Consider the following 27,655-nt stretch of genomic DNA (forward strand, 5'->3'; position numbering starts at 1 on the left):
CTCACATTTAATCACCGTTTCCCATTAAATATATTAAGTTGCATCTAAAATTATTTTATATTTGTAAAAAAATTAAATAAAATACAAGTTACCTCTCAAACATATTTATCTTAATTTGATATTCCTTTAGTAGCCTAGTACGTTTACGTTATTTTTCACAGTGCACTGCTCAGTTTAAATAGCCTGTAGTCCATGCATTCAGCATGACCACATGATAGGCTATTTGCATGAGGCGATCTGATTAGCTGACACCTCCTTTGGCACTTGAAAAGTTGAGAAATGTTCTACTTCTGCCGCAAGCAATGCCAGTGACGTGATGCCAACAGACCCACAATTCAGTTTGGCAAAGCATGACCTCACCTATACAAAGAAAATGTGATGTGATGCGCAGATGCCCAATGTGAATTTATCGCCCAATACTCCTTCATTTGTGGTCACATGAGAGTAAGACATTATTAAAAACTACTCTAAATATTACTTTATTTGTGTACATTCACAATAAAAACAAAACATTGTGCTTTTGTAAAATAAAGGAAACAAACAGGATACCACTTTCTCAAGAGCGTATAACAAAAATGAGCCGAAATTCTGCATTTACGCTGCTAAATGTTGCATTTTTTTTTCTTTAGGTTTTGTTAATTTATTATTTAGAAAAATATACTTTGCATATACAGTAGGCCTATTTATGACATAACCACGTGAATCCTCATGTTCTGTTGTTTCAGCTGCTTTTTGAGTATATAAAATGAATCCCAGGAAAACAAATGTAATTATTTTTATTGAGACACAGACACATATCAAATTTTATTGTAATTTAACAATCTTGTAAGTCAATAATGGCTTAATGACATCGGTTGTTGGTTAGAAGAAATAAAAATAACCAAAATAAACATTTCCTCTAAAAGTTCATCAGAAAAATAATGATAGGCTAATACAACTGCACCTATTTATGAATAATACTTGATGATCAAGTTTCTAAATAGTCTATAACAAAGTACAAAAAAAAAAAAAAACACTCATGACACTTGTTAAAAAATGTTTATACAGGCCTATACAATTTAATAATATAGAAGATATATATAACTGCGCAGTAGGTAAAATGATGTGGAAACATCTCGAGGTCAATTTAAAAAAAAAAACACACAAAAAACAACTTATAGAACAATTAGTTTTTAAAGGGATGATGTCAAAACACACCATTTTATCGGTAAAAGGCCAGTTGGATAGAAACCGGCTGCAGACAGCAATTTCCGCCAAAAAAATTTTTTACGCGTATTCTCTGTTGATAACATAACAGCACAAAAACTGGATGGAAACTTGCAAAAATGCTACATATTAAACATTAAGAGGAAAATTAGTATTGAAAAAAATACTAACAGGCTTCAACCATTTGATTTGACTGGTGATATAATCATGATTTTACACATACTGCAAAGTGAGCAATACTGATAACAAAACAAAAATCTTATGAATCGAACTAACATCACAGTGTATAAAGCTCAGCAGAAGAATGTGATGAGATACAAAAATATATGCATTCAATACATATAAATTACAAGCACTTCATTTCAAACACTGTCCCTTGTGGTCATATGACTCAGCAATGCAACAGCTGATGTCACTCTTCAAGCTTTATGGACTTTGGCCTGTCTTTATTTAAATGATTATTAAAGACCACATCCAAGGACCCCATTTCCTCTTGCTACTAAAATGTGTTTGTCAAGCCAATCACGAGTGGACAACTCTAACTGAAAAGAAAATGAGTGCGTTTACATGCACGTTCTTAAGCCGATTATGCTTAAGTCAAAAATGCAGTAACCAGTTTTCTTTTATCGGAGTAAGGTCATAAACGACGTTAAGCATAAACCAGTCGCAACAGGATGTTTTTTTGCCTCTTACTCTGATTTCGCATGGCATGTAAACACAATATATCCAGCTTTCTGTCTGCGCATGTGTGATACGTGACAGGAACGCATCATTAGTGCTGCTTTAAGCACATCTAGACTGAGCAAACATCTTGCAGTAAAGAAAGAAGGAAATATTTCACAAAAGCAGACTTTTTCATGAATCAGAAAATGATAAAAATGTGTTCTCATATTGTGCAGCAGAAGTGGTTCAGTCACAATGCTTCGTTTATAATTGCATGAGAGGATAATATATGAGCTGTAAGTTTCCCGACATGCTGCACGCTTAATTTAACATCACAACTGACAAATGTATGGAATACTTAAAAAGTCAGATACGCAAATTAGTATATTTTGATGTCACTACAGGGAAATAACCGGATTTATTAATAAAGTCATGTAGACGCTGCTTACTTGCGTTGTCAGGTTATTGATGTGCACGTCAAACTGGTTATAACCTGATATTTGTGATTTATCAGCTTACTGGTGTGCATGTAAACATGCGCAATGAGAAGAATCCTCTTACATCCTCAAATGTGTTGTGCTGGCCTGCAGCTGGAGTGCTATTGCCTGTCCTGAGTCCATCCGTACAGTATCTGTGCAGCTTTGGACAATCTCTCCTCATAGAAATATTCTCCTCAGTGTCTGTCTCTGCATGATGCTATGAGTAAATGGTGATGACCTCCCTGCTGCTACCTCGGACCAGCAGCACCCGGTCCAAACCCTCTGTGAGGACCTCCAAGAACTCCATGTCTGACCTCAGAGTGAAGGAGAAGTGTGCAGAGATGCTCTATATGAAGGTGACATTTAAGTAGTAAATCTCTATGAATTAAGCTCTAAGTCGGAAAGAAAATGACAGACCTTGTTATCAAGATTCTTTCCATTACGTATCACAGCCCCCTTTTAATCAAACATGTAACTGTCTGCATTCAGCTGATGAAAGGATACAATTCTCATCTCCGCCCTTGTTTTTGGGTGGTCCTGGCATATTCAGCAGCACCAGTTGGGCTCCCTTGGATTTTTTGACTACAACCTCATTCAGCTTGACTGCAGTGTGCATTCTTCTCACGTTTGTCTGATCCCTGTGAAAAATTCATTCATTCACATTTAGCATTAAGACTTAGCTTAGAGCTTCGGGTATGGAAGCATATGGGTAGCAATATTCACACAGTGATTGACATGGCGGGAGGGGGCGGAGACGTGGCGATTGGCTCGGAATGTATTTTCAGTGTGCACATTGAATTTTGCTACATTCATTGCGGGACACTGAATGAAAATGCAATCGTAAGTGTCTTGACTGTGATCGTTAATGCAATTAAGAAACATAGCATTTGAATGATAATTTTGCCACAGTTTTTGCTTAAACATGTTATACATATCTAATCATTTCTGTAAAACATTTTCATTTTGCAACTTATAAAGCGTTAAAATTAGTATTCATTTTACATATTAAAACTAGTGTGTGAAATGTCAAATTAAAATGATGTAATTTAATTTTCATTTTGCACCAAACGTTGCACAAATGTATTGGAAAATCTAAATGTAAATACAGAAATGCATTGCCATTTTACATATTGCATTGTCATTTTACATATTGCATTGTCATTTTGCATATTACATTCCAAATTGAATATTGCTACCCATAGTCTTCCATATTCGGGAAACATGAACAATAGTATATCAGGTGAACATAATATATGAAAGATAAAAAAAAAAAAAACTGAATATGAACACGAATGTAAAGTAGAACATCAGTCACAATTTAGTATTCAGATGATGACATCACCGTCAGTGACATTTTTAATGGTGAGCATTAGGCCAGGAGATTTCTTCTTTACGCTTACCTGAGATCAAAAATAAATCATAAAATACCTTACCATATTTTTACATACATTAACACATTTGAAGTAATATTTTTAAAATGGTTTTGAAAGAAGTCCCTAACCAAGGCTGCATGTATTTGATAAAAAATACAGAAAAACTGTTATACTCAGAAATATTACTGCCATTTTAAATAACTGTTTTTAAAAAATATATTTAAAGTGTAATTGATTCCTGTGATTGCAAAGCTACATTTTTCTGAATACACACACACACACACACACACACACGGTGAAACCATGTTTTTTCTCCCTTTAAAATTGAACCACATTTTTGTTTTGCATTTATTTGAACAATCATTTATTTAAAATATATCTATTTTTTATAACAGAAAAGTTTTTTACAATTAGTTTTGATCAGTTTAATGCTTCTTGCTGAATAATAGTATTAATTTCTTTAAGAAAAATATCTAACTCACTCCAAACATTTCTATATTAGTGTATGTTTGGAGTTAGTAGTATATATATCTGAAGAATTAACTGGTAATGTACTGCAGCTTTAGTAGAGATTCATACTTTATCGCTTACTACATTGTGAAATGAGTGAATATATTTTATTGTATTTCCTTAAAAATGCTTTGAAACATGACGGGGATCCAATTCTCAAAGGCTGATAGACTTATATTCTTAAAGACCATGCAGGATTCATGGTTGAGTGATAGAGATGTGATTTAAAATAAATAATAATATTCAGAATTTTCATTTGATATTTCTTAAATCCTTATCTTTGCAAAGGATTACAAAAAAGGACCATCTACTTTGCTAGAAAACAGAATTATCCATATGCCCTAGATGAATGAAGTGTAAAATTAATGTACAATTCATCCATATGTTAAATATGCGTTAATAGCCAGAAACAGCAGTCAACAGCATCAATAAAACAAGACAACATAAAAACGTGTTACACTCAATATAACTAATGGCTAATAATCTGCAGCTTAGCACTAAAAAGAATACATACCATCTCAAGCAAGCGCGGAGTTAGCGTTGAAACGCATGCAAACAGAAACATCTATGTCACAAGGTTTCATGCTGACACATGCCATGACTGTGACTCACACTGACTCAAGCAGGCCACACACAGAGACACACACCAATTCATGCCGCATGTTTAGCGTGACACACATGCAACACATCCTGTTTATATCTACTACTGTAACACAGACCAGACAACTAATGAAGACGCTTGCACAAAAGTCAAAAACACTTACAGATTCTCCCACTCTCTGGAAGGACAAAACAAAATGTCTTAGCATGAAAGAAGCCAAACTTTTTTTCATTTTGAAACATGATAAAACAGATTCAGATGAACTGCAAAATTGAATTTACTGATTAACGGCCTTTATTGAACTTACGGTTTCATATTGAAGATATCCCGCACAGTCATGTGAGCCTCCCGATGGCGGTTTCTCTCACCAATCAGCTTTTCTTTAGTCCAGGTCATATGGACTCGGTCAGAAGTTGGTGTGACCTTGTCGTTCAGAGTGGCATGTGACTTTGTGTTCCTGTCATGAATCAGCTGAGCCTGAAAGAGCAAGACACACCCTGATTACAACAACAAACTTCATTAATGTTCACTGAAAATGCCATTGGATAGCAGACTGGCAGGACCTAGATAGACAAACTTTGTTAAAAGACCCACTGAAAAGATCAGCAGGGGCCAAGGAAATTTCCTTGGTGGTCCAGGCTGGTTTATGCTGGTTTGGTGTGCTTGCTGATCAAGGTGATTGACCAGGGAGGCCTTACTGGATAAGCTACCACCGGCACATCAGTTATGCTGATCTTTTCAGCAGGGAATGAATGTTGTGGGAATGTTGCGATATCCACGAACAGAAACAAACTATGGATTAGTAACTAGACCTACCACACAGTAAATAACCAAAAACTCTTCAATACATAACACAAAAGTAAGCAAACAAATACACTACTCTTCAAAAGTTTGGTGTCAGTATGATAATAAAAAATTAATACTTTTTATCACAAAGGATGCACTAAATAGATCTAAAGTGATATTAAAAGAGATCTATAATGTTCCATAATGTCTCTCTTCTGTTTTGAACATATTTGTCTTAAGAATTATATATATGAAAAAAAAAAACATTCACTGTTTCCACAAAATTAATCACATTTTTATAAATATAAGAAATGTATATTATATTATTAGTAATTAAGACATGTTTTTCAGCACTAATGTATTCGTGTGACACTAGTAAAGACTGGAATAATGTTTCTGAAAATTTAGCTTTGCATCACAGGAATAAATTAAATTTTAAAATATATTCAGATAGAAAATTTATGTAAAAGACTTATTTTAAGAAAGAAATTCTAACACAACCCCAAACTTTTGAATGGTAGCGTAGTTTGATTAAATAAATATTACAATAAAGAAGAATAATTAGTGAAGTTGCAAACATTTTCACTCAAAACTCGAGACACTCTCATGCTCCATAATGACATGCAGACATGCTGTAAATAAATGAAAGCATTACATTTTCAGTGCCACAGTCATTTCATTGCCATGTTATGCTTATTGCTAAATAATTCCAAAATTTTCATAGCAGAATTACAGCTGCAAATGGCAGCCATTGGTGAAAGCTGTGGCTATGTCATGTCTCACGGTGTGAATGGATTACTGCTTTTCCACAGGGGCTTTCCACAGTGTCAGAGATGGTGCCCAATCTGGAACCAAGCTGTGCTTTTACATACAAAAAGGACCAGTGATGTTAGTGTGCACAACTCCCACAGCTCCAGCTCAGGTACCAGGCACAGTGGAAAAGAGATTGTTCGGATGGAATGGTTCAGGAGAGGGTGACAGGATGGTTATCTGGTGCTAGTAGCATTGACAGAGAGTAAACATTTAGGATCATTAAGAGGTAAACCCCTGAGCTACCTCCTCATCCAGAATTATAGTTGGCACTTGAAACTTGTTGCTTTGAGTTGGTTTCTCTCCGCAGGGCTTCCTTCTAATGGAATTCCGGGATTCATCTGAGATGCTTTGAATCTAGTAGTCGCCACATAGAAAATAATCCAAAATTGTTAAGGAGGAGGAAGAGGCCTCATGTAAAACAGAGTCCTAACAATGCCTCACAATTGAATCTAAAACTTATGACTCTGCATGTGTATTGACAGCAAACACATTGATTTATACCCCATACAGTCCCATAATAACCAGACAGCAATAAGAAAACAATGTATTGCCAGATAAATATTACCTCTCTCTCTCGTTCCGTTTTAGAAAGCTGCATCTGCTTCAGCATTTGAGAGCGTTGCTCCATCACAAGCGTCTTCTCATAGGTGAAGGCCGAAATATCACCTGCATGCTACAAAGAAAGTTACAATTTAAAAAGTTAAATTCCAGTATCTTGCAAACTTTTCACCACACATAATACTATACAATACTGTACTATACTATACATATCTTTTATTTATCAAAATGGGTTTCATTTATTAAAAGGTAAACTGATTAATTATTAGGGATTTCATAGACTAGTCGAGTAGTCGTGTGATTGACTACTTCAACCACTAGTCAGCGCTCTCGGAAACAATTGACTACTCTGGGATGCACAGAATTTGCTAGTACAACGTGAATTTTAGTACTACAATATTGCGTGTAGCTGTTACTTTCTATGACTTTATCTATTAAAAATTTATATATTTAAATGTAATAAATATGGGTGTGCCTGAAGCCGAATACCTTATTTAGAATGGCATGGATAATGGCTTCAAAAATGAATGTTGGACAAGGAATAATTTTGCTTGAATATTCGGCTGAGGCTGGCACAGTCTGGTGTTTGTAAGATAACAGTTGAGCCAGGGGATCAGCGCAATATTATACACAGACCTCTAAAGTCACGCAATAAAGTGTGATGTGAATGAATGCAAACTTTATGAATGAAAAGAGGGCAAATGAAACACTGCATTGCTGTTGCCTCGCCGTGCATCTCTCAGAAATCAAAGCTTGGCAAGAGTAATATCACATCATAAACATTCTATTATTTTTATATATTTAAAAGAATGATTTTAACCTTTGGCTACGATATGATACGAATGAATAGAATAAGCACAGCACGCTCACCAATCAAACTCTCAAAAACCAAACAAGTTCTCTGTAGAGTAGGCCAATAATCAACTTAGATACATATTTATTTACTACTTGGCGTACATGTTTGCATCTTTTTCTATTGCTGGTTTGCATGGCACATGCACATTTGTTTAGTGAAGTTCAAAAAAAGACTCGCTTAAATAGTTCTGCGCAATGAAAATGGGTGCACTGAATTGATTCAGTCGTTTTAAAACAGTGATCAGTAAACGTTTGTCATAATATCTCTCTGCTTGCATGATAAATATATTTTTAGAAATTAATCATTTTAGTTTAACACTGCATACTTGTTCAGTGATAACTATGAAATAAAAAGATGTAGGATGTTCCACCTGGTTTTATAGTAATGCAGATATAAATACTTATGTGATCATTACAGATACAAATACTGGCTGTTACATGGAAATTTCAATATGTAATGTCATAATTATAAAGTTTACACAATTTACGCAATACTTTTGTTTTTGCCCCCTAAGACTTTTTCTATGTACACAAAAGGCCTATTTCTCTCAAATACTGTTAACAAATCTGTCTAAATCTGTGTTAGTGAGCACTTCTCCTTTGCCGAGATAATCCATCCTCCTCACAGGTGTGCCATATCAAGATGCTGATTAGACAGCATGATTATTGGACAGGTGTGCCTTAGGCTGGCCACAATAACAGGCCACTCTAAAATGTGCAGTTTTACTGTATTGGGGGGTCCAGGGGGTCCAAAAACTGGTGTGACCACCATTTGCCTCAAATTTGCATTCAAAATGCCATCAATAAAATGCACCAGTGTTAGTTGTCCACAACATACGCCTGCCCATACCATAACCCCACCGCCACCATGGGCACTGGATCAACAGCGTTGAGATCAACAAACCGTTCACCCACACGACGCCATACACACTGTCTGCCATCTGCCCTGTACAATGAAAACCGGGATTCATCGTGAAGAAAACACCTCTCCAAAGTGCCAGACGCCTTCGTATCTGAGCATTTGCCCACTCAAGTCGGTTATGACAACTAACCGGGTGGCTGGTCTCTTTGAGGGTCTCAGAGATGAAGATGCTTGTTGTGGAGGTCCTGGGCTGGTGTGGTTACACATGATCTGCAGTTGTGAGAACGGTTGGATGTACTGCCAAATTCTCTGAAGCGGCTTTAGAAGTGGCTTATGGTAGAGAAATGAATGCCAATTGCACGCTTCTTCAAAACTGTGTGATTAATCAGCAGTGAATAATAAAAGTGGCCTTTTATTGCTGCCAGCCTAAGGCACACCTGTGCAATAATCATGCTGTCTAATCAGCATCATGATATGCCACACCTGTGAAGAGGATGGATTATCTCGGCAAATAATCATGTGTACATAGAAGAAGTCTTAGATCTTTGAGTTCAGCTCATGAAAAAGGGGGCCAAAAACAAGTGTTGCGTTTATAATTTTATTCAGTGTAAATATGTAATTGTTGCATCAGGCTATGAATTAATAAGCGTTTATTGATAAGAATTATTTCATGTCTTTTTATTTTCAGTAGCAAGAACCACGAGTAGTCGAGTAACTAGAGTATTTTTTAAATAAGAAATCGACCAGCAGAAATCAGTAGTCGTGCAAGCCTTTTAATTAAAAATATTTATTATGAATCCATTTTTATTTATTTTAAGGTAATCCAGATAAAAATTGTATCTCACCATTTCCACAACTTCCACCTTTGCATCAAGACGCAGATGGTACAAGAACATCTGTAGGTCTTTCTTCATCTGGATGCTGTTGTCATCCATCTGAGCCACTGTGAAGATCCTCATCTTACACCTTCTCCAAACCTATTTGATTCCAGGGAGAGAAAAGCACTGTCTGATAACTACTGGTAAAAAAAAAAGAAAAAAAAAAAGATCTGTTTTCTGTGTCAGACATTGTGTTACCTTGTGCTGGCGGAGCAGGAACGGAAGAAGCATGAGGAGACCACCATCATGGACAATCCACCAGACATCAATAGTACCCTCAGCTAACCGGTCCTGGTATGTGGGAAATGTATCGATGTTTTTAGCCACTAACAGGGCCTGGTGGGCAGCTGTGGTCTCTCTGACGGTGTCTTTGGGACAAATCATTTAAGTTTTTACTATTTTGTCAAACTGATTGAAATTCACTTTACTGCACCGTTTTCACAAATACATGTCACAAACTGATCTAAAATGATGTGGAAATTATTGTAATAGTGCAGCGTTTTTGGAACTTTGAGACCTAAAGCCTACACAAGTTGTTATGATTATTATTATAATCTTCATTAACAATCCATGACCTCATTGCTTTAAGATGGTTATCTGACTTTATGGCAGCTTAGCATCAGAAAATGACACATACGCACCAATAAAGTTCTTCCAGGAGAGGGAGCTCTCGGCTTGTTTCCAGTTTCCGGGCCAGGCCATCAGCACTGAATTGTGTTTCATGCCACCCAGGCCTGCAGACTGGATCAGGTGAGAGAAACCATCCCGCTGGTTAGAGGACACCACCACATGACAGAAACCCTTCGTCTTCTCCTTTGCCATGGCTGCTTTGATATTCTGTGTAGAAGAAGAAGAAGAAAAAAGGTAATGTTAGTAAGTTGACATAATGTTGAATAATTTTCAGTTTGACATTAAGTATTAAGTACTGACATAAGCAGAGATGCATACAAATGCTGTTAGAAAGGCAACATACATTTATGTTTAATCACTACTAACCCCTGAACTTTATTTAACAAAATGACAAAAAAAAAAAAAAATACTACAGTGATTCAAATTTGTTTTGTGACTGTCATACAATGTCTGCATAAGCCATAACTTATTACAAGGCCTTTCACTATTGAGCAATCTGCAGTTACGTGTCTTTCTCAAGGGCACAATGGACATGGCTTGTTTTTTTAGCAAAGTTTGAGCCAGCAACCCTTCTGTTAACCAAACCAGAGTAACCACACAAATTAAAGGGGGGGTGAAATGCTCGTTTTCACTCAATATCCTGTTAATCTTGAGTACCTATAGAGTAGTACTGCATCCTTCATAACTCCAAAAAGTCTTTAGTTTTATTATATTTATAAGAGAAAGATAGTCTGTACCGATTTTTCCCGGAAAAACACGAGCGCCTAGAGGCGTGACGTGTGGGCGGAGCTAAAGAATCACGAGCGCGAGTAAGCTTTTGCGTTGAGAGCATGTGGAAGCTGTGACACAGATCCAGAGGCTGAAATTTAACAAGAGCAGCATCAGCAAAGGTGTCTCTATGTGGTATGTACTGAAACTGTATATATTTGCTTAGCGGTTTTGGAAAATGACTAAGTTCCACTTTATGTCGTCTTTTTTTTTTTTTTTTTTTAAGCTGTACATGTGGAAAGTGCAGTTTGAGGACAACATCGCATGTTGTTTACTTGATGTGCTTACGCGCTGATAGCTAAGTTAACAACACAGAGATATTTGAAGCAGTTTTACTCACCGCCTGCGGTTCCAACACACGATCGTGACCCTTTTTGTTTCGTTGTGACTGCATCATCCTTAAGAAATAAACGATACGCAAATCCGGCGTAACACTGGGCCTTGTTTGTAAAACAAGCATCTTTGAAATGCAGGGAACAAACAAAAACACTTGCACAACTCCGTTGATGCTCTGTAAAAATAAACTCCATCCACTGGTCCCTTAATGCTGTTTCTCTTTTGGTAATCTGTGCAGGGTTGTCTTGCCCTGGCAACCAAAAACACACTTCTTTTGTGACTTTTTGCGACGCTCTCGCTCTGATCAGTGAATGTGTCTGCTCTGCTATACGGGAGCGCGCGCTCTTCCGGCAGACGTGCCCTTAGGACCCATATAAGGAAATTCCGCTCCATCTAACGTCACACAGACCCATACTCTAAAAAAACTTTCCGAAACTTGTGACAAACCGGAAGAGGTTTTTTTGGAACAAAAATACTCCTTCAAACGTACAACTTAATTTTTGAAACTTTGTCCATGTTTAGCATGGGAATCCAACTCTTTAACAGTGTAAAAAACTCAGTATGCATGAAATAGCATTTCACCCCCCCTTTAACGTCATAAACAGTGAGATTTCTATGTGAATTCTATACTATATTCTTGTGTACTATAAGCCCTAAATTGCCTAATTTGACAAAATAAAATATTGCCAGCATTTTCGAATGGGGCATTGTAGCTATGTAGAAAAGCCCTTATTTGTTTGTTTTACTTTTTGTTTTTAACATTACGCAATTTTGCTCTATATACAGTATATATAATGAAAAACCTTTACATTTGGTGGTGCATTTATTATTATTTTTCTTATGGTTCCAAGCGGTTCTGAATGGCAAGGTAAAAAAAAAAAAAAAAAGCCTAAGATTTTTTCCCTTAACGTTTGGTTCAAGTAGTGGTACAGCAATTACTTCCCCCTTGAATTCACTGGATTTGAGAAAGTGCCTCGAGACAAAACATTTAACACAGACATGTTCATTATTATTATTATTAGTAGCAGAGGTATATTTTAACTCAAATTATACCAATCGAGTCATATTTATTATAACTGTAAATTACAATTATACTGTAAAATAAAAAATATATATTTAATCATTTTAACGATGCACTGTGTTACTGTGCACTGTGCTAAAAACAAATTTGCTTTTCTATTAAAGACAAAGAAGCTTGGCTTTAACCGTATGTCTTTACCTTTTCAGAGAGCTTTGCATCTGCCTCACGAGCCATGTATGTGCCCTCCAGCACTGAGCAGACGATGGTCAGGCCTTTCCCAGCCTTCAGCTGTGAGGTAAAGGAGAGCAGACGTGGATGTTTTACCCCCAAGTCAGAGTCCAACTTCAGGAGCACCAGCAGCTGAGGTCTGGAAGATGAGTTACATTTGAAATATTTGTCTTAGATTCTGTCAAGTATGAAGAAGCTTGTACACAGCACTGGATTCTTCTGGATGCTCACCTCCAGTTCTTGGTGTGAGGTGGTGCCTCCTCCAATTTTATTAAGGCATATTGAGCTGCATTAAGGGATAATCCTCGAATTCCGTCTCCCCACTCTTTCTCTGCCCTGAGGGGAAATTAAATGAAGAGTTAATATTGAACATTTTGCTTTAAAACACTACGAATATTATGGACACTTGCTTACCCTCTGTATTCAATGTACTTGTAGATGCATCCAGAAAACAGTATGACAACCAAAGCATAATACCAAGATGAGACAAACATGAGGGACAGACTCAGGCTCATCCCAAGAAAAGAGAGGGACCTGCAGACATTTAAACAAATCCAATGGTGCAATTAATGGTAATTCACACAATCAAACATTAACTCAGACTGGTCCATTTAACCTCAACTTACATGCAGATGGAACTAATAGGTATTACACTACACTTGTTTGGTTAATGTAAAACCAATGTAACAGCATGAATTTGTAAGCAAGTAGGTTTCCTTTCTCTCCATTTTTGTTACCAATGGTTTTGGGGTTCCTTGCCACTGTTGCTTTTGATGTGTATTGACCGTTCTGACATTGTTGGATGTGAACTAGGCCGGTTGCGTAAACTATTTAGACTAGTCTTAAAAAGTTAGTCATTTATTTTTTTCTTCAAGGCTGGTCTTATGACATCACTGTTTTCTACAGGACTGCTTTAAAGCTGAATTGATCTACTTTCATAACTGATGATCTTTACACTGTTATTAAATGGAACTGAATCAACACTGAACTGACCTCAGCTGAACAAAGACACTATTGTTTTTCTTAGAGCTGCTTTAGAGCAGAATTGATCTCCGTTTGCACTTTTGAATTATTAACTTCCTATTTATCCTAATAAAGCTGCTTTAAAGCAATAAAGTGCTGTATAAATAAAGGTGACTTGACTTGTTGCTCTAATAATCATAGTGTTACTCACCAGTGGTAGAACTTGAATCTTGGCCTCCAGTTTGGGGTGCGTAGAAGCGTTTGGACAGCACAGGCCAAGTTTACAAAAAGGTAACACATCAAGAAAAACCTGCAAAGTAGAAATTGGAAGCAGGACTTTTATAGTTAACTACAATAAAAAAAATGTTTTTCGAAATAAAATAATTGTTAACTGATTTTGTTTTTTTCAATTTAGTTTAACTTATGCTAAAATTGACCAAAATAACTAAATCTAAAACTGAAATAAAAATGAATAAAACCTACACTACCAGTCAAAGGTTTTGGAACCGGAAGATTTTTTATGTTTTTACAGAATTCTCTTCTGCTCACCAAGCCTGCATTTATTTGATCCAAAATACAGCAAAAGCAGTAATATTGTGAAATATCTTAACTATTTAAAACAACTGTTTCTTTTTGAATACATTAAAATGTTATTTATTCCTGTGATCAAAGCCAAATTTTCAGCATCATTACCTCCAGTCTTCAGTCACATGATCTTCAGAAATCAATCTAATATGCTTATTTGCCATTCAAAAAACAAATTGTTATTATTATCAATATTTGAAACAGTTGAGTTCATTTTTCACAATTCTCTGATGAATAGAAAGATCCAAAGACCAGAATTTATTGGAAATAAAAAGCTTTCGTAACATTATACACTATACAGTTCAAAACCTTGGAGTCATTATTTATACACAAACCCGATTCCAAAAAAGTTGGGACACTGTACAAATTGTGAGTAAAAAAATAAATGGAATAATTTACAAATCTCATAAACTTATGTTTTATTCAAAATAGAATATAGATAACATATCAAATGCTGAAAGTGAGACATTATGAAATGTCATGCCAAATATTGGCTCAGTTTGGATTTCATGAGAGCTACACATTCCAAAAAAGTTGGGACAGGTCGCAATAAGAGGCCGGAAAAGTTAAATGTATGTATAAGGAACGGCTGGAGGACCAATTTGCAACTTATTAGATCAACTGGCAACATGACTGGGTGTAAAAAGAGCTTCTCAGAGTGGCAGTGTCTCTCAGAAGTCAAGATGGGCAGAGGATCACCAATTCCCCAATGCTGCAGCGAAAAATAGTAGAGCAATATCAGAAAGCAGTTTCTCAGAGAAAACTTGCCATGAGTTTGGAAAACTGCTCTGTGGTCAGACGAATCAAAATTTTATGTTTTCTTTTGTAAAAATGGGACGCCATGTCATCCAGACTAAAGAGGACAAGGACAATCCAAGTTGTTATCAGCACTCAGTTCAGAAGTCTGCATCTCTGATGGTATGAGGTTGTATGATTGCATGTGGCATGGGCAGCTTACACATCTGGAAAGACACCATCAATGCTGAAAGGTATATCCAAGTTCTAGACCAACATATGCTCCCATCCAGACGTCGTCTCTTTCAGGGAAGACCTTGCATTTTCCAACATGACAATGCCAGACAACATCCGGGTACTGAAATGCCCAGCCTGCAGTCCAGATCTTTCACCCATAGAAAATATTTGGCGCATCATAAAGAGGAAGATGCGACTAAGAAGACCTAAGACAGTTGAGCAACTAGAAGCCTGTTTTAGACAAGAATGGGACAACATTCTTATTCCTAAACTTGAGCAACGTTTGAAGACGGTTATAAAAAGAAGAGGGGATGCCACACAGTGGTAAACATGGCCTTGTCCCAACTTTTTTGAGATGTGTTGATGCCATGAAATTTTAAATCAACTTAATTTTCCCTTAAAATGATACATTTTCTCAGTTTAAACATTTGATGTGTCATGTTGTATTCTGAATAAAATATTTACATTTGAAACTTCCACATCATTGCATTCTGTTTTTAATCAGAAATTATATATATATATATATATATATATATATATATATATATATATATATATATATAAATAAACTGGCACCGGACCTGGTTATGTCACATAGTAGATGTGGAAGCAATGAGAATACACTCACATTGACAGGATGGGAGCAACATGATCCAGGGAACCAATGAGGATCCCAATCTCACAGATTGCTGCAGTTAGGAGTAAGGCCCAGGTTGGCTCACCGTTAGATTTGCTATGACCAAACACCTAACAGTAAGAAGTAGGACATGTTAGTCTTCAGAGTCAAGACAATTTTGTCAAGTGTTTTGCAAACTTTCACTTCTTTCTCTCTATATATTAAGTAAGAACAATTCAAACAGACCTGTGCCTCAGGACATGTAAATGTGACTTTAATAAAATATCACAAATGAAAGGCAGAGCATGTTGTTACCTGTAAGAATGGCATGATGCCATCTCGAGCTATAGCCTGAAGGATCCTGGGAGCACCGGTGAGGCTCTGTAGCCCCGCACCACAACAGGAGAAAAATGAGCCAATCACAATCACCCATGAAGATGGCCAAGCTAATGTTGCAACAGCTAAAGTCCCTTTAACTGACTCGCCATACCTATTACGAAAGCAAGCATGAAAAAACACGCAAAACAGGAAGAATATTAAAACCGAACTGATTTAGCAAGCATTTTTGTAAACCACAGTTATTACCAAACAGCACTTACTTGTCTCGGAGTACAACACCTTCAATACATGCTCCGAATAACACCACACAGGAAAGATCTGTTTAGCAGAATTAAGGTATTCGTCTGACTTGTCAAATAATTCATTATAAAATTGTTTGAAAAACTAACTGATTAAAATTATTTCCCAAGAGGCTTAGGTTTTTGCAGAAAGATACAGATAACGGAGGTGGTTGCAATAGCCATTATGGTCCCAGTGGGAATGGACCTCTGAGGGTCTCGAAGATCTCCAGATCTGTTCGACCCAGCCATGATTCCTATTAAAATCAAGAGAAAGAAACATTTAATGCGTTTCTTTTAAAACACTTTTTACACAGCAAATAGTTTAACTGAACTTTTCAGCATTGTTGTTTGTTTTTAAACCACACAGTTTTTTGTAGTGAAGCTATTTGATTTATTAGGCACAATGTCTTTCAATACAACAACAATATTTTACACAATGTTACACAGAATCTCTCTTTTGACTTAGTTTATTTAATATAATCAACCAATAGTTTGCAATTCCATCTGAATCATTCTCACAGATCAATAACACTTTGAAACATTTGAAGAGGTTTCTCTCTCTATAAAACCTAATACCAAAAGAACAAAAAGAGCACTCGATGAAGTGAATATTTACCCAAAAACCACTGAAACCAAACCTGCAGATGAATCCGTTTGTAATCGAAGAAGGTAAAACAAGTTCTGTCTTTAGTCATTTGTAGCCAAAACAATAAAAAAAAAAAAAAAACTAAAAATATACGGAAGTACAAGTAACATTGTGAAGGGCTCATATACTGCTCAAACTTTTGGCTTTTATAAACATTATTGTTTTTACATAAAAAATGGAAAAGACACACTGTAACTAAACTGTCTATTTCAGACAGTGTTTCACCCTACAACCTGCCACTCAAAATCCACACATAATGATGGACTTAAAGGCGTACTAGAGGATTGTAAAGATATTTCACTGGAACTTGATCTTCATTACATCCATTTTCTGTTTCTGAGTTTGAATTCTTTATGCAATTATTTTTATTCAGCAGCAATTGTCATTTATGTATTCAGCTTACAGCTCTTGTTAGAGCACTGACATTTTTGCTACAGTTTCACTTGAATTAAAAAAATAAATAAAAATAATAATAAAATTATATATATATATATATATATATATATATATATATTTTTTTTTTTTTTTTTTTTTTTTTTTTTATGTAAAACCTATAAAATATTATAAAACCAGATAGATTTAAATGAAAAATGTTGGCCTTCTAGTCACTTTTCCATGCTTCATGTTACTGTGGAGTTGTAATAATATGGTGATTTTGTCATTTTGGAACTTGAAATTCACCAGTCCTGCAAAAATTCACCTAAATGAAGAAAAAAAAGAAAATCATACAGGTTTAAAATACCTGTAACTGAAGGAAAGTAGATTCCAACCAGAAGGGTGAAGAAGGTAGTGACATCATTGAGAACATAATTTTGGCCCGGTTTGTTGTTATCTGAAGCTCGTTCTGAACTCTGTCCCTCCTGCTCCACTATGTCTTTGTATTGTCCATAGTGTCCCCACATGTTATCTAGGAGAAACATTAACACAGTAAAACACTGAGCAACCTAAATTGAAAACTTTGTCAAAATGCATCAGGTTATAAAACAAACAAACTATTTAATTTTGTTATCATCATGAAATCTTGTGGCGTTCAACTAATTTGTAGTTAAATTATATTTGTATAGCTTTGAAGTGTAATTTTATTTGAGTATTCACCTGATATGACCCCGCTGAGCAAGCCACGAACAGCTTGAATCTCTGTTAAATTGTTATGGGTGAAGTAATCATCACATGTTGCATTTTCAATGCCACCTATACAAAAAAGCTTCCATAGCTGGGTGGGGGTGGTCACGTTGTTGATGAGCTCTGTTTTGTCACACTTGTCAAACCTTGAATTTTGCAAGGTGCGGTTGCCTAGCAGACACACTCGATGTCTTGATGTACAAGAGAGACCAGAAATTAACTTGTGCTGAAATAGTATGAACCATCATATTTAAAAAATTTTACATTGTAAAGTAATCTGTAGCATATTGTAATCAAATCCTAAAACACATTTGGAGACTCATTTAGATAAATAATAATAATAATAAAATAAAAAATAAATGGAAGTGTCCAGAAACTTGCAGATGCAGTTTTATTTTAATGTCGTGCCAGGTAGCCCAGGCCAGAATCATATATAATTTTATTGTATATATACTGTAATTCATATATAACATCACAGGCATCCAATGTCATTCATTTTGAACTGACATGTAGATATTTTGGTTTATTGATCAAAATTTAATGTGAACAATATAATGTTTTTTAAGACTAATTCCATGTCATGTTTCCAATTTAAATCTGACAATTTGTACACTTGAACGCAGCATAATGTTTTATGTCCATGTAAAAAAATACAGCACTACTCACTGAGAATTGGGAGGCTTGATGGCAGATTGGATGACCCCTGCATAGATGGCCACAATTGACAGCATTACGCAGGACAGGAAGACCAAAGCCATCTTGTTGACATATTTCACTCCAACAAACACTACCAGAGTCATGATAACTAAACAGATTGTCCCATAAATGCGCATGTCATTTTGCATTCCAGTTGGCTCTCCAGTCTCTGCTTTAAACACAGCAGCATTGGGCATTATGTATGTCTGTATCAGGGCATGAAAGGAGAGAAAGGGTTATTGCTATCACACTGAGGATGCACAAGCTAATATGATTTTTGAGGTTATGTCAAGAGCAATGAAAAGGTGAGTTAATGATAGAATCTGCTGACTTGTGTTAGTTCAGTGCTGACACAAGTTCTTCTGTAGCGATGAAAGAGTGCTGTTTTTGTTTGCAAGAAATTGTTAATGTTGGTCGGTAAGTTTTGACTCACCAAAAAGATTTCCATGGTTCCTAGTATGTACATAGACCCTGCAAATGTGGTGCCCAGGTAGACACACAAACCCACTGCACCTCCAAACTCTGGGCCTAATGCTCTGGAGATCATGTAGTATGAACCACCAGCTAAAGTGGGAAGAAAAGAGATTCAGGTGGACTTAAAATCAATTATGGAGTCAATAATGATAAAAATATTATATAAAAGAGTGACATAGGAGATTGAAATCATACCAGGCACTACACCATTAGTGGCAATGGCACTCATTGAAATTGCAGTCAGCATGGTCTAGAGATAAGAAAAAAAGACACATGTAAAACAGATATTTTGTTAAATTCCGGTTGAAAATATATGATCAAAAAGGCTATAAGGATACCTAACATATGTAGACACCCAAAGACAAAAACCTACATATGCTTGATGCAAGGTTAGGATATTTTATTTCCATTGGCAATTAAAAAAGTTTTTCAATTTACTTTATTTTCTGTTAGAATTCACCTTTAGTTTGAATTGTTATAGAGCTTTCTTAAAATATATTTTTTTAATATTTCAGGGCTGCCAAAGCCATTTCAAACAGTATCTTTTAAAAATGTTTACCACCTGTGTGGATACATTTGTGGTTCCAGTGAACACAGGACAATCTTAGCAAAGCAAATGAACAAATAAATAACCATTTTTGTTGTTGTTGTCTTTACAACCAGTGATTTCCCAAAAGGTTAGCCATATTGAATGATCCCTGGTAAATTTTTCTGATTCATGTTGATTGACAACAAACTATCAGCTTCCTGCTACACACAGTGACACTTCTCTGTGTGTCTTGACATGTCTTGACACGCACGGGAGAATTACTTATGTAGTTTCTAGTGAAATTCATTCAGACAGCTCTTAAATATAAATTGTCTTTACATAAAGGCATGTTTTATAAAAAATGTTTACACACTCAAACATTTCAAGTTTTATACTATACAAAAATAACAAAAAACATATTTTATATGAAATGAATTACAACATAAAAGATTGTTTATTGCGGTCCTATTAGTTTTTATTAAGAAACAAAAAAAAGTAAACAAAGTACCAGCCTTTGAATAGGCTAGTAAAGTTGTTCCGCATTTGACTTGGTAAAAACAAATCTCAGAATGGTCTCAATTTCTGCATTGTCACAAACTGTTGGCACAAAGTCTGAAGCACATATTTGTCTAGAATTTCAATGTGTAGAATCAAGACCAAATCTGATAATTATAAGGAAGTGTTGTTGAAATACTTTTGGACATGTCAAGTTTTTCATTTCTTTGTGTGACAAAACTGTCAAATCTGGCAAAAGGGCATATTTTTATTAAGTGAGTGAAGAAATGGCTCCATGTTTCATTTTAATAAAAAAAAAAGAAAAAAAAAAAAACTCACGCAAGAACAGCACATGAAGACGATAGCAAGGGCCTCCAAGATTCCAGCGGTACCCACTATCCATGTGAGCCGCAGGAAAAGAATCACACCCAGAATGTTCTGCATGCAGGGCAGGAACACGCCTATAAATGTGCCCATCTGAGGGCCCTTCAAACAGATCGACACATAAAACGAAAACACTTCAGTTATGTAGAACAAACTGAGATAGCAGCAAAATGCCTGCAGAAGCTGTGAATTCAATGCGTTTGAGAGTCTTTTAACCATCTCGGTGCGAGGCAGTTTGCAGACTCACATTCACGGTGACCCTCTGAATCCCATCCTCACTCTCCGCCTCCTCGTGCTCGACGGCCCCCTGGGTGATGTTGGTGTAGTTGGCCAGTTTGTTGAGGAGAGATGACACCATCGGTGTGCTGTCAATCTCATCCTGTGAGTGAAGACATGGAGCAGCAAAATGATTTAAATTTGTAATTTAAAGACACTATAAATAAGGTGAAGTATTTTATTTGAACAATGTTCTCAAACAGTGATTGCTGATGCACAAAGATGAAATGGTTGGTTTTAAGCAGTTTGTTAGCCTACCTCATACAGAGCCATATTCTTGCCATAGATGCTGTCATCATGATCTGTACTTATTAAAGAGCTGGTTTCTTTGGGAGTCTCGTCACCTGGCAAATGAGAGAAAACACTAATATGGTTTAAATCAAGGTTGATTTTTTTGTTTAAAGGCTGGAATTTGCTACACAATTTTTTTTTAACTCCAAACACAACAAACTCGCACAGAAACAGGTACCTCATTGTTAGATATATAAGAAATGAAAATAAAACAATAAGCCCCGTGAAGCTGTGGTTTACAGTGAATTTATATCACCTAAGGTGCATTGTTAGGTACAATGTGAAGCTTAGTTGTTATAAATTCACTGTAAACCAAGGCTTCACGGGGCTTATTGTTTTATAAAACGCTTATTCCATATAAGGAGTAAGGTTTCACAGAATAAAACAGAGCAAATAAAGTGTAATGATTTAAATAAAAACAGTATTCTTGCAACCAAACAATGTAGTTCCTCAGAAACAGTTGTGGTTCCAACAAAGTAGTTGCTGAGCAACACACAGAGGTAAACAATGGTGTTTATTTGTAGTGTAATTTACAACAGCTTAGAACGCAGCTCAACCAATCAGAATCAAGGACCCGAACTATTCGTTTTATAACAAAAATTCTAAAATCTACTCAAAACTGCAAATCAGGTTACAAAATGCATGTAAGTGTATTTAGTCTAAATTAGAGCTTCATCTGTTTTTTGTTTTTTTTTCCAGTGTTGTTAGCTTTGGACCAGACATAAGGTGTAAAAGTACGAAAATAATAATAAAAGTGAAAGCGTTAACTCGACATGTTTGTTCTTGTCTTGGGAAAACATGTCAAAACTCACATTTTCCACATAACTCATCATCTCTTATTTTAGTCAAGAAATATAATCGAACACCTCATTTACTAGACACTAGGTTCATGTTGTCATCTTTGAAATAACCCTCAAAGTGTTTAATGCCCGTATATTGTTTAATATGCCGCATGTCGTATTCACCAAGCCAATATTTGCAGAAAACAAGCATGAGATATTTTTTCTTTTTACGTTTGAGACCGTGAAATACAAACAGATCATCCAGGTCATTTTTCATAGAAGACACAACCTATGATCCCTTAAACTATGACTCATGATGATACGGTTTTTAATGCTTTAATCTTTTTATATCTTAAACCTTCACAACAGCAGATCTGTGAGCTGTCAACTGCACACCCCTGTCTTAATGTAAGAAGCATATGTTGACGGTAAAAAAGAAAGTGAAACATTACCAATGTATAGGCTATATATAGGTCAAACAAGCATTCTTCCAGTATGAGAAATTTCAAATGCTCAACATAATTTGAAAAGATGGTTTAAAATCAGCTTACTCTTGCCATTGTAATGGTCTTTTGCTAATGCATATCAATGAAATTCTAACTCACCTAATGTCTTTAGATTCAATCCTTCTTCACAGTCCATGCTGAGGAGGAGACAAAAGCATGTATGTCTCTGATGGTCTGAGCAGTAAGAACGCTGTGCCTTAGGACATTGCCGTACAGTCTAATGCCAGTCTGTTGAGTAACAGTTCAGTAATCTTCACCTAGTCTTCTCGACTTGTTCCAAGCTATGCTAGACAAACTCATTAGGTTTGTGTGAAGAAGAGCAGCCCGTCTCTGTCTTCCAGCAGTTGCCCTCCTACCTCTCATATCTGATCATCTCTTTCTCTATCTTCTTCACTCATGTTTATTCCAGTACAAGCTTTATGTAGGTGATATCAGCCTCTCCCTGCCCTCCAGTCTGTTTTGTCCTGTCCTCTTTGAGGTTAAAAAACAGCACCAGACTGGCTCTGTACTGTATTTCTAAAACCCTCTGTACTAGATCACTGACTGAGCGCGAGTCTTGAAAGACTTCTCATCAACTCGAGGAGGGGAGGGGGATTACAGTAAAGGCTTATTCAAAACCAGTTATTCGGCTGAAAGAGAATATGTGCTGAAAGAAAAACTGAAATCCAGTTCATCAGCATGCTAGACCTCATTTGTGTAATTTCAGAAATATTTCAAAGCGAAACTTAAGGAGTGTGTCCAGTGTGGAATAACTGAAGTGGGTATAATATGATTATGATGATAAATATTTAGAGATTTATATTTAACTAAATATTAGTTTTTAAGCAGTGACTGGACTGACTTAAGATTGGACTCGGTGCTGCATTGAGGTACAGGTATATTGCTGCTGTTAAACAGACTGAGAAAGTTGGTTTTAAAGCTGTATTAGTAAACTGGCAAATATTTATTTCCCAGGCCTGTGCTGCCAAAGGATCTAATTTCACGTCTCTTTCCACAGTGAAATCAGAACAATAACAGAGGAGGTTCATTAAAAGCTTTCAAGGTTTCCGAAACATCCTTTTCCTGAGAATTCCCTCCGTGTGGTTTGTAAGTTGTGTTTATCATCCTGTACACATGCTAATTTTGTATATAAACAATGAAATCCCACAGGGACTAATTTGTGATGTTTTGGGAAAGCTCAGTTGGCATGCATTTACTGTATAAATACCGGATTTTAGAGGTATAACAGATTTGGCCATAGATAACTATTAATAATAATTAATAATAACTGTGTGTGTACATATATATATATATAAGTGTAATTGATTCCATTGATATATTCGTGATATATGTATGATGTAGTAACATCAGTTTTATTCAGATGCCAAAACTGAGCAAAAATTTAGTGCAAATGTTATTTATGTGGCTAAAAGATAAAATGAAATTCTGACAGTTTTTCAGGTGAATTATATTTCATTCTAGATCTCCTAATAACACAAGATGGTATTAAATGCTTAGTTTTATGATCTCTGTATTTTGGCAATGCAACGATGATTGAGATACAAATGTTTCTTTTTGATACGTGCATTTTAAAATTAATTTTCATATAAAATGATGTATGGATGATCAAATAAAAGTTGCTTCAGTCCAGTAAATGGTGAAATAATAAAAATGCAATTTATCTTATGTTTACTTTAGAAAAAGCATTACATTTTTAAAGTGAAGTGATGTGACGTGACATACAGCCAAGTATGGTGACCCATATTCAGAATTCGTGCTCTGCATTTAACCCATCCAAAGTGCACACACACAAAGCAGTGAACACACACACACACTGTGAACACACACCCGGAGCAGTGGGCAGCAATTTATGCTGTGGCGCCCGGGGAGCAGTTGCTCAAGGGCACCTAAGTCACGGTATTGCCGGCCTGAGATTCGAACCCACAACCCTAGGGTTAGGAGTCAAACTCTCTAACCACTAGGCCAGAACTTCCCCAAAACTTTATGAAGTTATCACATTAAAAAGATTACCTGAATAGGACAATTTTATAGTTGTGAATATTTGAACTATCAATCAGAGGACAGAAGGCATGAAGAGCAGGTTTTTCGTCAGAGTTCTGACCTTGTTCATTTATAGGAAATTCATGTACTCTACAGTAAGGCTTTATAGGGTTAAATGTTCATCTGATGCCAACACAAAATGCCTTTACAGCCATGGGAAGGTTTTTCCACAAGGAGCATTTCATCTTATAAAGGAAACAGCACAATTAAACTTATTTTTGTCATGGAAAGTTTTAAATAGGCCAGTTAAAAGGATGAGGACAAATTCCATAATGATGAGCAACAAGCTCTGCTACACACCACTGTACACATATTAACACACATGAAATAAAACTTCTGGATTAGGCAATTATTATGTGAATGAATAAAGATTAACTTTAAGATGATTAAGATGATTTAAGATGATTACGCCTGTTCCAATAGTGTGTCAAGTCAGAAAATAAGGAACATCGACCAAACACAACTTTCACATTTGATGTAAACAAAGAAAAAACAATCAACAAGTTACACGACAAGAATCCTGATGCAAATTAAAATTCCTAATGAATGCATCCATTTAGTTGTTATTCAGATTCTGTCATTTACTCACGCTCATGTTGTTCCAGACCTATGAATTTGTATCTTCTGCTATTTTTAAACAATAATGGTAACCAAACAGTTGAGGTATAGCTATTGACTTCTACAGTAAGGAAATAAAATACTACAGAGGTTGGTTACCAACATTCTTTAAAATGAAATTTTCTGTGTTCAGAAGAAGAAAGATATTCATACAGGTTTGAAACTTGAGGATGATAGAATTTTCCATTTTAAACTATCCCTTTAAATTTGAATGGAATCCACAAAAGAAAGTTCAGAACGTCGCATAGAAGAAGACTGTGCAACTTGACTTGACAAAAGGTTTCTTTTTTTCTACACAAAAAAGTGGAGCAACCGATTAAGTTAATTAATCTAAGGAGAAACAGCGGAAGACATCGGAGTAAAAGAGAAACAGGAAAATGAAGGGGGAAAAGGCACCAGGAAACCATCAATTGTTTACACTCCATAGAAGATGATTTCACAAACACATGGAAGTGAACACGTCACATAGTTGCTTCTGATGATGCGCTTACTGTAAACAGACGCTTTTAAGAAAACCCAAGTCTTGCACAATAAGCCTTTAAAAGTGCTCTTTTGTTTGCACATGTCCAGGCAGATTTTTTCTTTTCTTTTTTACACAGAAAGCTCTCACCTGAGTTTGGTCCCGCTGCCGTGTATGTCTCCTCCTTGTCCTCTTCTTGCATTATCTCTCCATCATACTCTGGATTTGGGGTGTCTTCCACCGGCACCACTGTGAAGTTTGTGGGCATTTTTTCCCTCACACCATGTGCTCAGTGTTATATTCCTTGAGTCTTTTCTCTCTCTCTCTCTCTCTCTCTCTCTATCTTTCTCTATCTCTACGTCTCTCTGTCTCACCACAAGTCTCTTGGGCTCGCCACAGTTCGAAGTTCTCTGACTTCTTCACAACTGTTGTTCAGACGCGGCAGCCCATGTGATCACTCTCAACCAAATAAGCAGCTGTACACAACTCCTCCCTCGAGGAGCGACGGGCTGTTCTGTCCTGCCACAAAGCTTTGAGCTGGTGCTTCCTGTTTCGTGTTAACTGCCCTTCTCGTTGTACCTGTGAATGCTGGGAGGGAGATGATTGTTTGCCGTGTCAGAGAGTCATCTGAGACTGGCCAAAGTGACGGGAACAAAAGGCTAAACACAATGTGGCATTCCTCAACCCCAGCCCTATTCCCTGCCCTACCCCCTTTATGACGTTCCTAAAGGGAAATGTGTGCTACAATCACTCCATTCAGGAACCATTAGGACTGGAGAGGAATTGACGCTTAAAATAACTGCATCGCTACTGTTTCTCTGGAAAGGCTATAACTAAAACTGCATGAATGTTTGGTGGACACCATGTTTTTACACAGAACTCTGGAGTGTTGATTAGCATAATTCTTTTTAAAAATATGTATGCATTGGTTTAAAAAAAAATAGGCATAGAAAATGAGTTTCTGTTTTCTGCTTCAAGGGTGTGTGCACACACATACCCTAACTGGACTGCCAATGACAACGCACTCGTTGGTCATGTGAAAGAGGCTGATAAGGTTCTCAACAGTTAACTATGCTGACTTCACAGGAACAACCCGCAGACCTGCATAGCAGCTTTTCAGTGGTGGAGAAATCGAGAAATCTGCTGTTGTGGCTGCAAACTAGAGAATAAAAGTCTTCTGTTCTGTGAGGTCCAAGCTAAATTCTCACAAATTGGTAAATATGGAGAAAACAATAGCATTTTGGAAGTGGTGTTCACAACAGACGGCCTATATAATCTTTTCAATGAAAAATGAAAAAAGTTGTTTTTTTTTTGGCCATATGTGATTGACTGTCTGTCAACAATCCAGCAGGTGGCAGCCTATACAGTTTTCGAACAGACTGGATTTGGGCTCTTGCAGAAGTTACCAACTGAAGCATGGAATAAAAAGCTAAAGGTTAAATAAATAAAATATGTATGTTAAAAAAATTATAATATAATATACATATTGTTTTGAGAAATACACTTGTACTTCTATCTAAAAAGCTGAACTAAATATAAACTGGAGATGCTTTCTTTAATGTATACTAACAGCATTGTGAAGTTCATTATGTCACTGTCCTATATAGGGTATTATAAGCTGTGCATTGCACTTAGTCAGACAACTTTACCTGCACTGTGATAAGATTTCAACAAGAGCTTTGGATGAGTTTGAATTGTGCTCAAAGTTTTCTTATCTAAAAGTGAATTATTCAAAGTAGTGGTCGACCAGTATAGTTCTTTTGACAGCCGATGCCGATTTCTTGGAAAGCAGGGGGGCCAATATAAAGCCGATATATTTTTGTTATTTATATTTTAATTAATATTTTAAAAAATTGATAATTTAAAAAATCTATTTGATAATGGATTAAAAATAAATGTGTAAAATAAACATATACTTTAGATGACAAAGTTTTTTAAACAAATAAATTAATATTTAATAAAAAATATAATTGAAAATGAAGTAAACACTTTAACCAACAGGGCACTCAGTAT

The 27,655-nt window shown here is 36.1% G+C and overlaps 1 protein-coding gene across 4 annotated transcripts; it reads right to left on the reverse strand.

The window, feature by feature from the left end:
• Positions 1-702: 702 nt before the first annotated feature.
• Positions 703-26,327, reverse strand: LOC127951084 (solute carrier family 12 member 7). Of its 4 annotated transcripts, XM_052548728.1 has the most exons (26): positions 25,793-26,284; positions 21,204-21,289; positions 20,917-21,048; positions 20,625-20,771; positions 19,457-19,511; positions 19,221-19,351; positions 18,758-18,993; positions 18,065-18,282; positions 17,712-17,876; positions 16,479-16,577; positions 16,303-16,360; positions 16,019-16,193; positions 15,716-15,834; positions 13,742-13,840; positions 12,982-13,101; positions 12,799-12,903; positions 12,538-12,706; positions 10,226-10,421; positions 9,783-9,952; positions 9,552-9,683; positions 6,997-7,104; positions 6,675-6,785; positions 5,140-5,309; positions 4,996-5,010; positions 2,853-2,986; positions 706-2,657 (listed from the first exon to the last, which is right to left on the reverse strand). In XM_052548728.1, the coding sequence occupies exons 1-26, from the start codon at positions 25,908-25,910 to the stop codon at positions 2,566-2,568; spliced, it is 3,360 nt and encodes a 1,119-aa protein (XP_052404688.1). In that variant the 5' UTR covers positions 25,911-26,284; the 3' UTR covers positions 706-2,565. The 4 variants fall into 4 exon arrangements, with proteins under 4 accessions (XP_052404689.1, XP_052404691.1, XP_052404688.1 ...); XM_052548729.1 differs by lacking the exon at positions 4,996-5,010 and having other exon boundaries at positions 703-2,657; XM_052548730.1 differs by lacking the exon at positions 6,675-6,785.
• Positions 26,328-27,655: the final 1,328 nt, after the last annotated feature.

This window comes from Carassius gibelio, chromosome B2 (genome assembly GCF_023724105.1).
Source record: "Carassius gibelio isolate Cgi1373 ecotype wild population from Czech Republic chromosome B2, carGib1.2-hapl.c, whole genome shotgun sequence".
In the NCBI taxonomy this organism is placed as follows: domain Eukaryota; kingdom Metazoa; phylum Chordata; class Actinopteri; order Cypriniformes; family Cyprinidae; genus Carassius; species Carassius gibelio.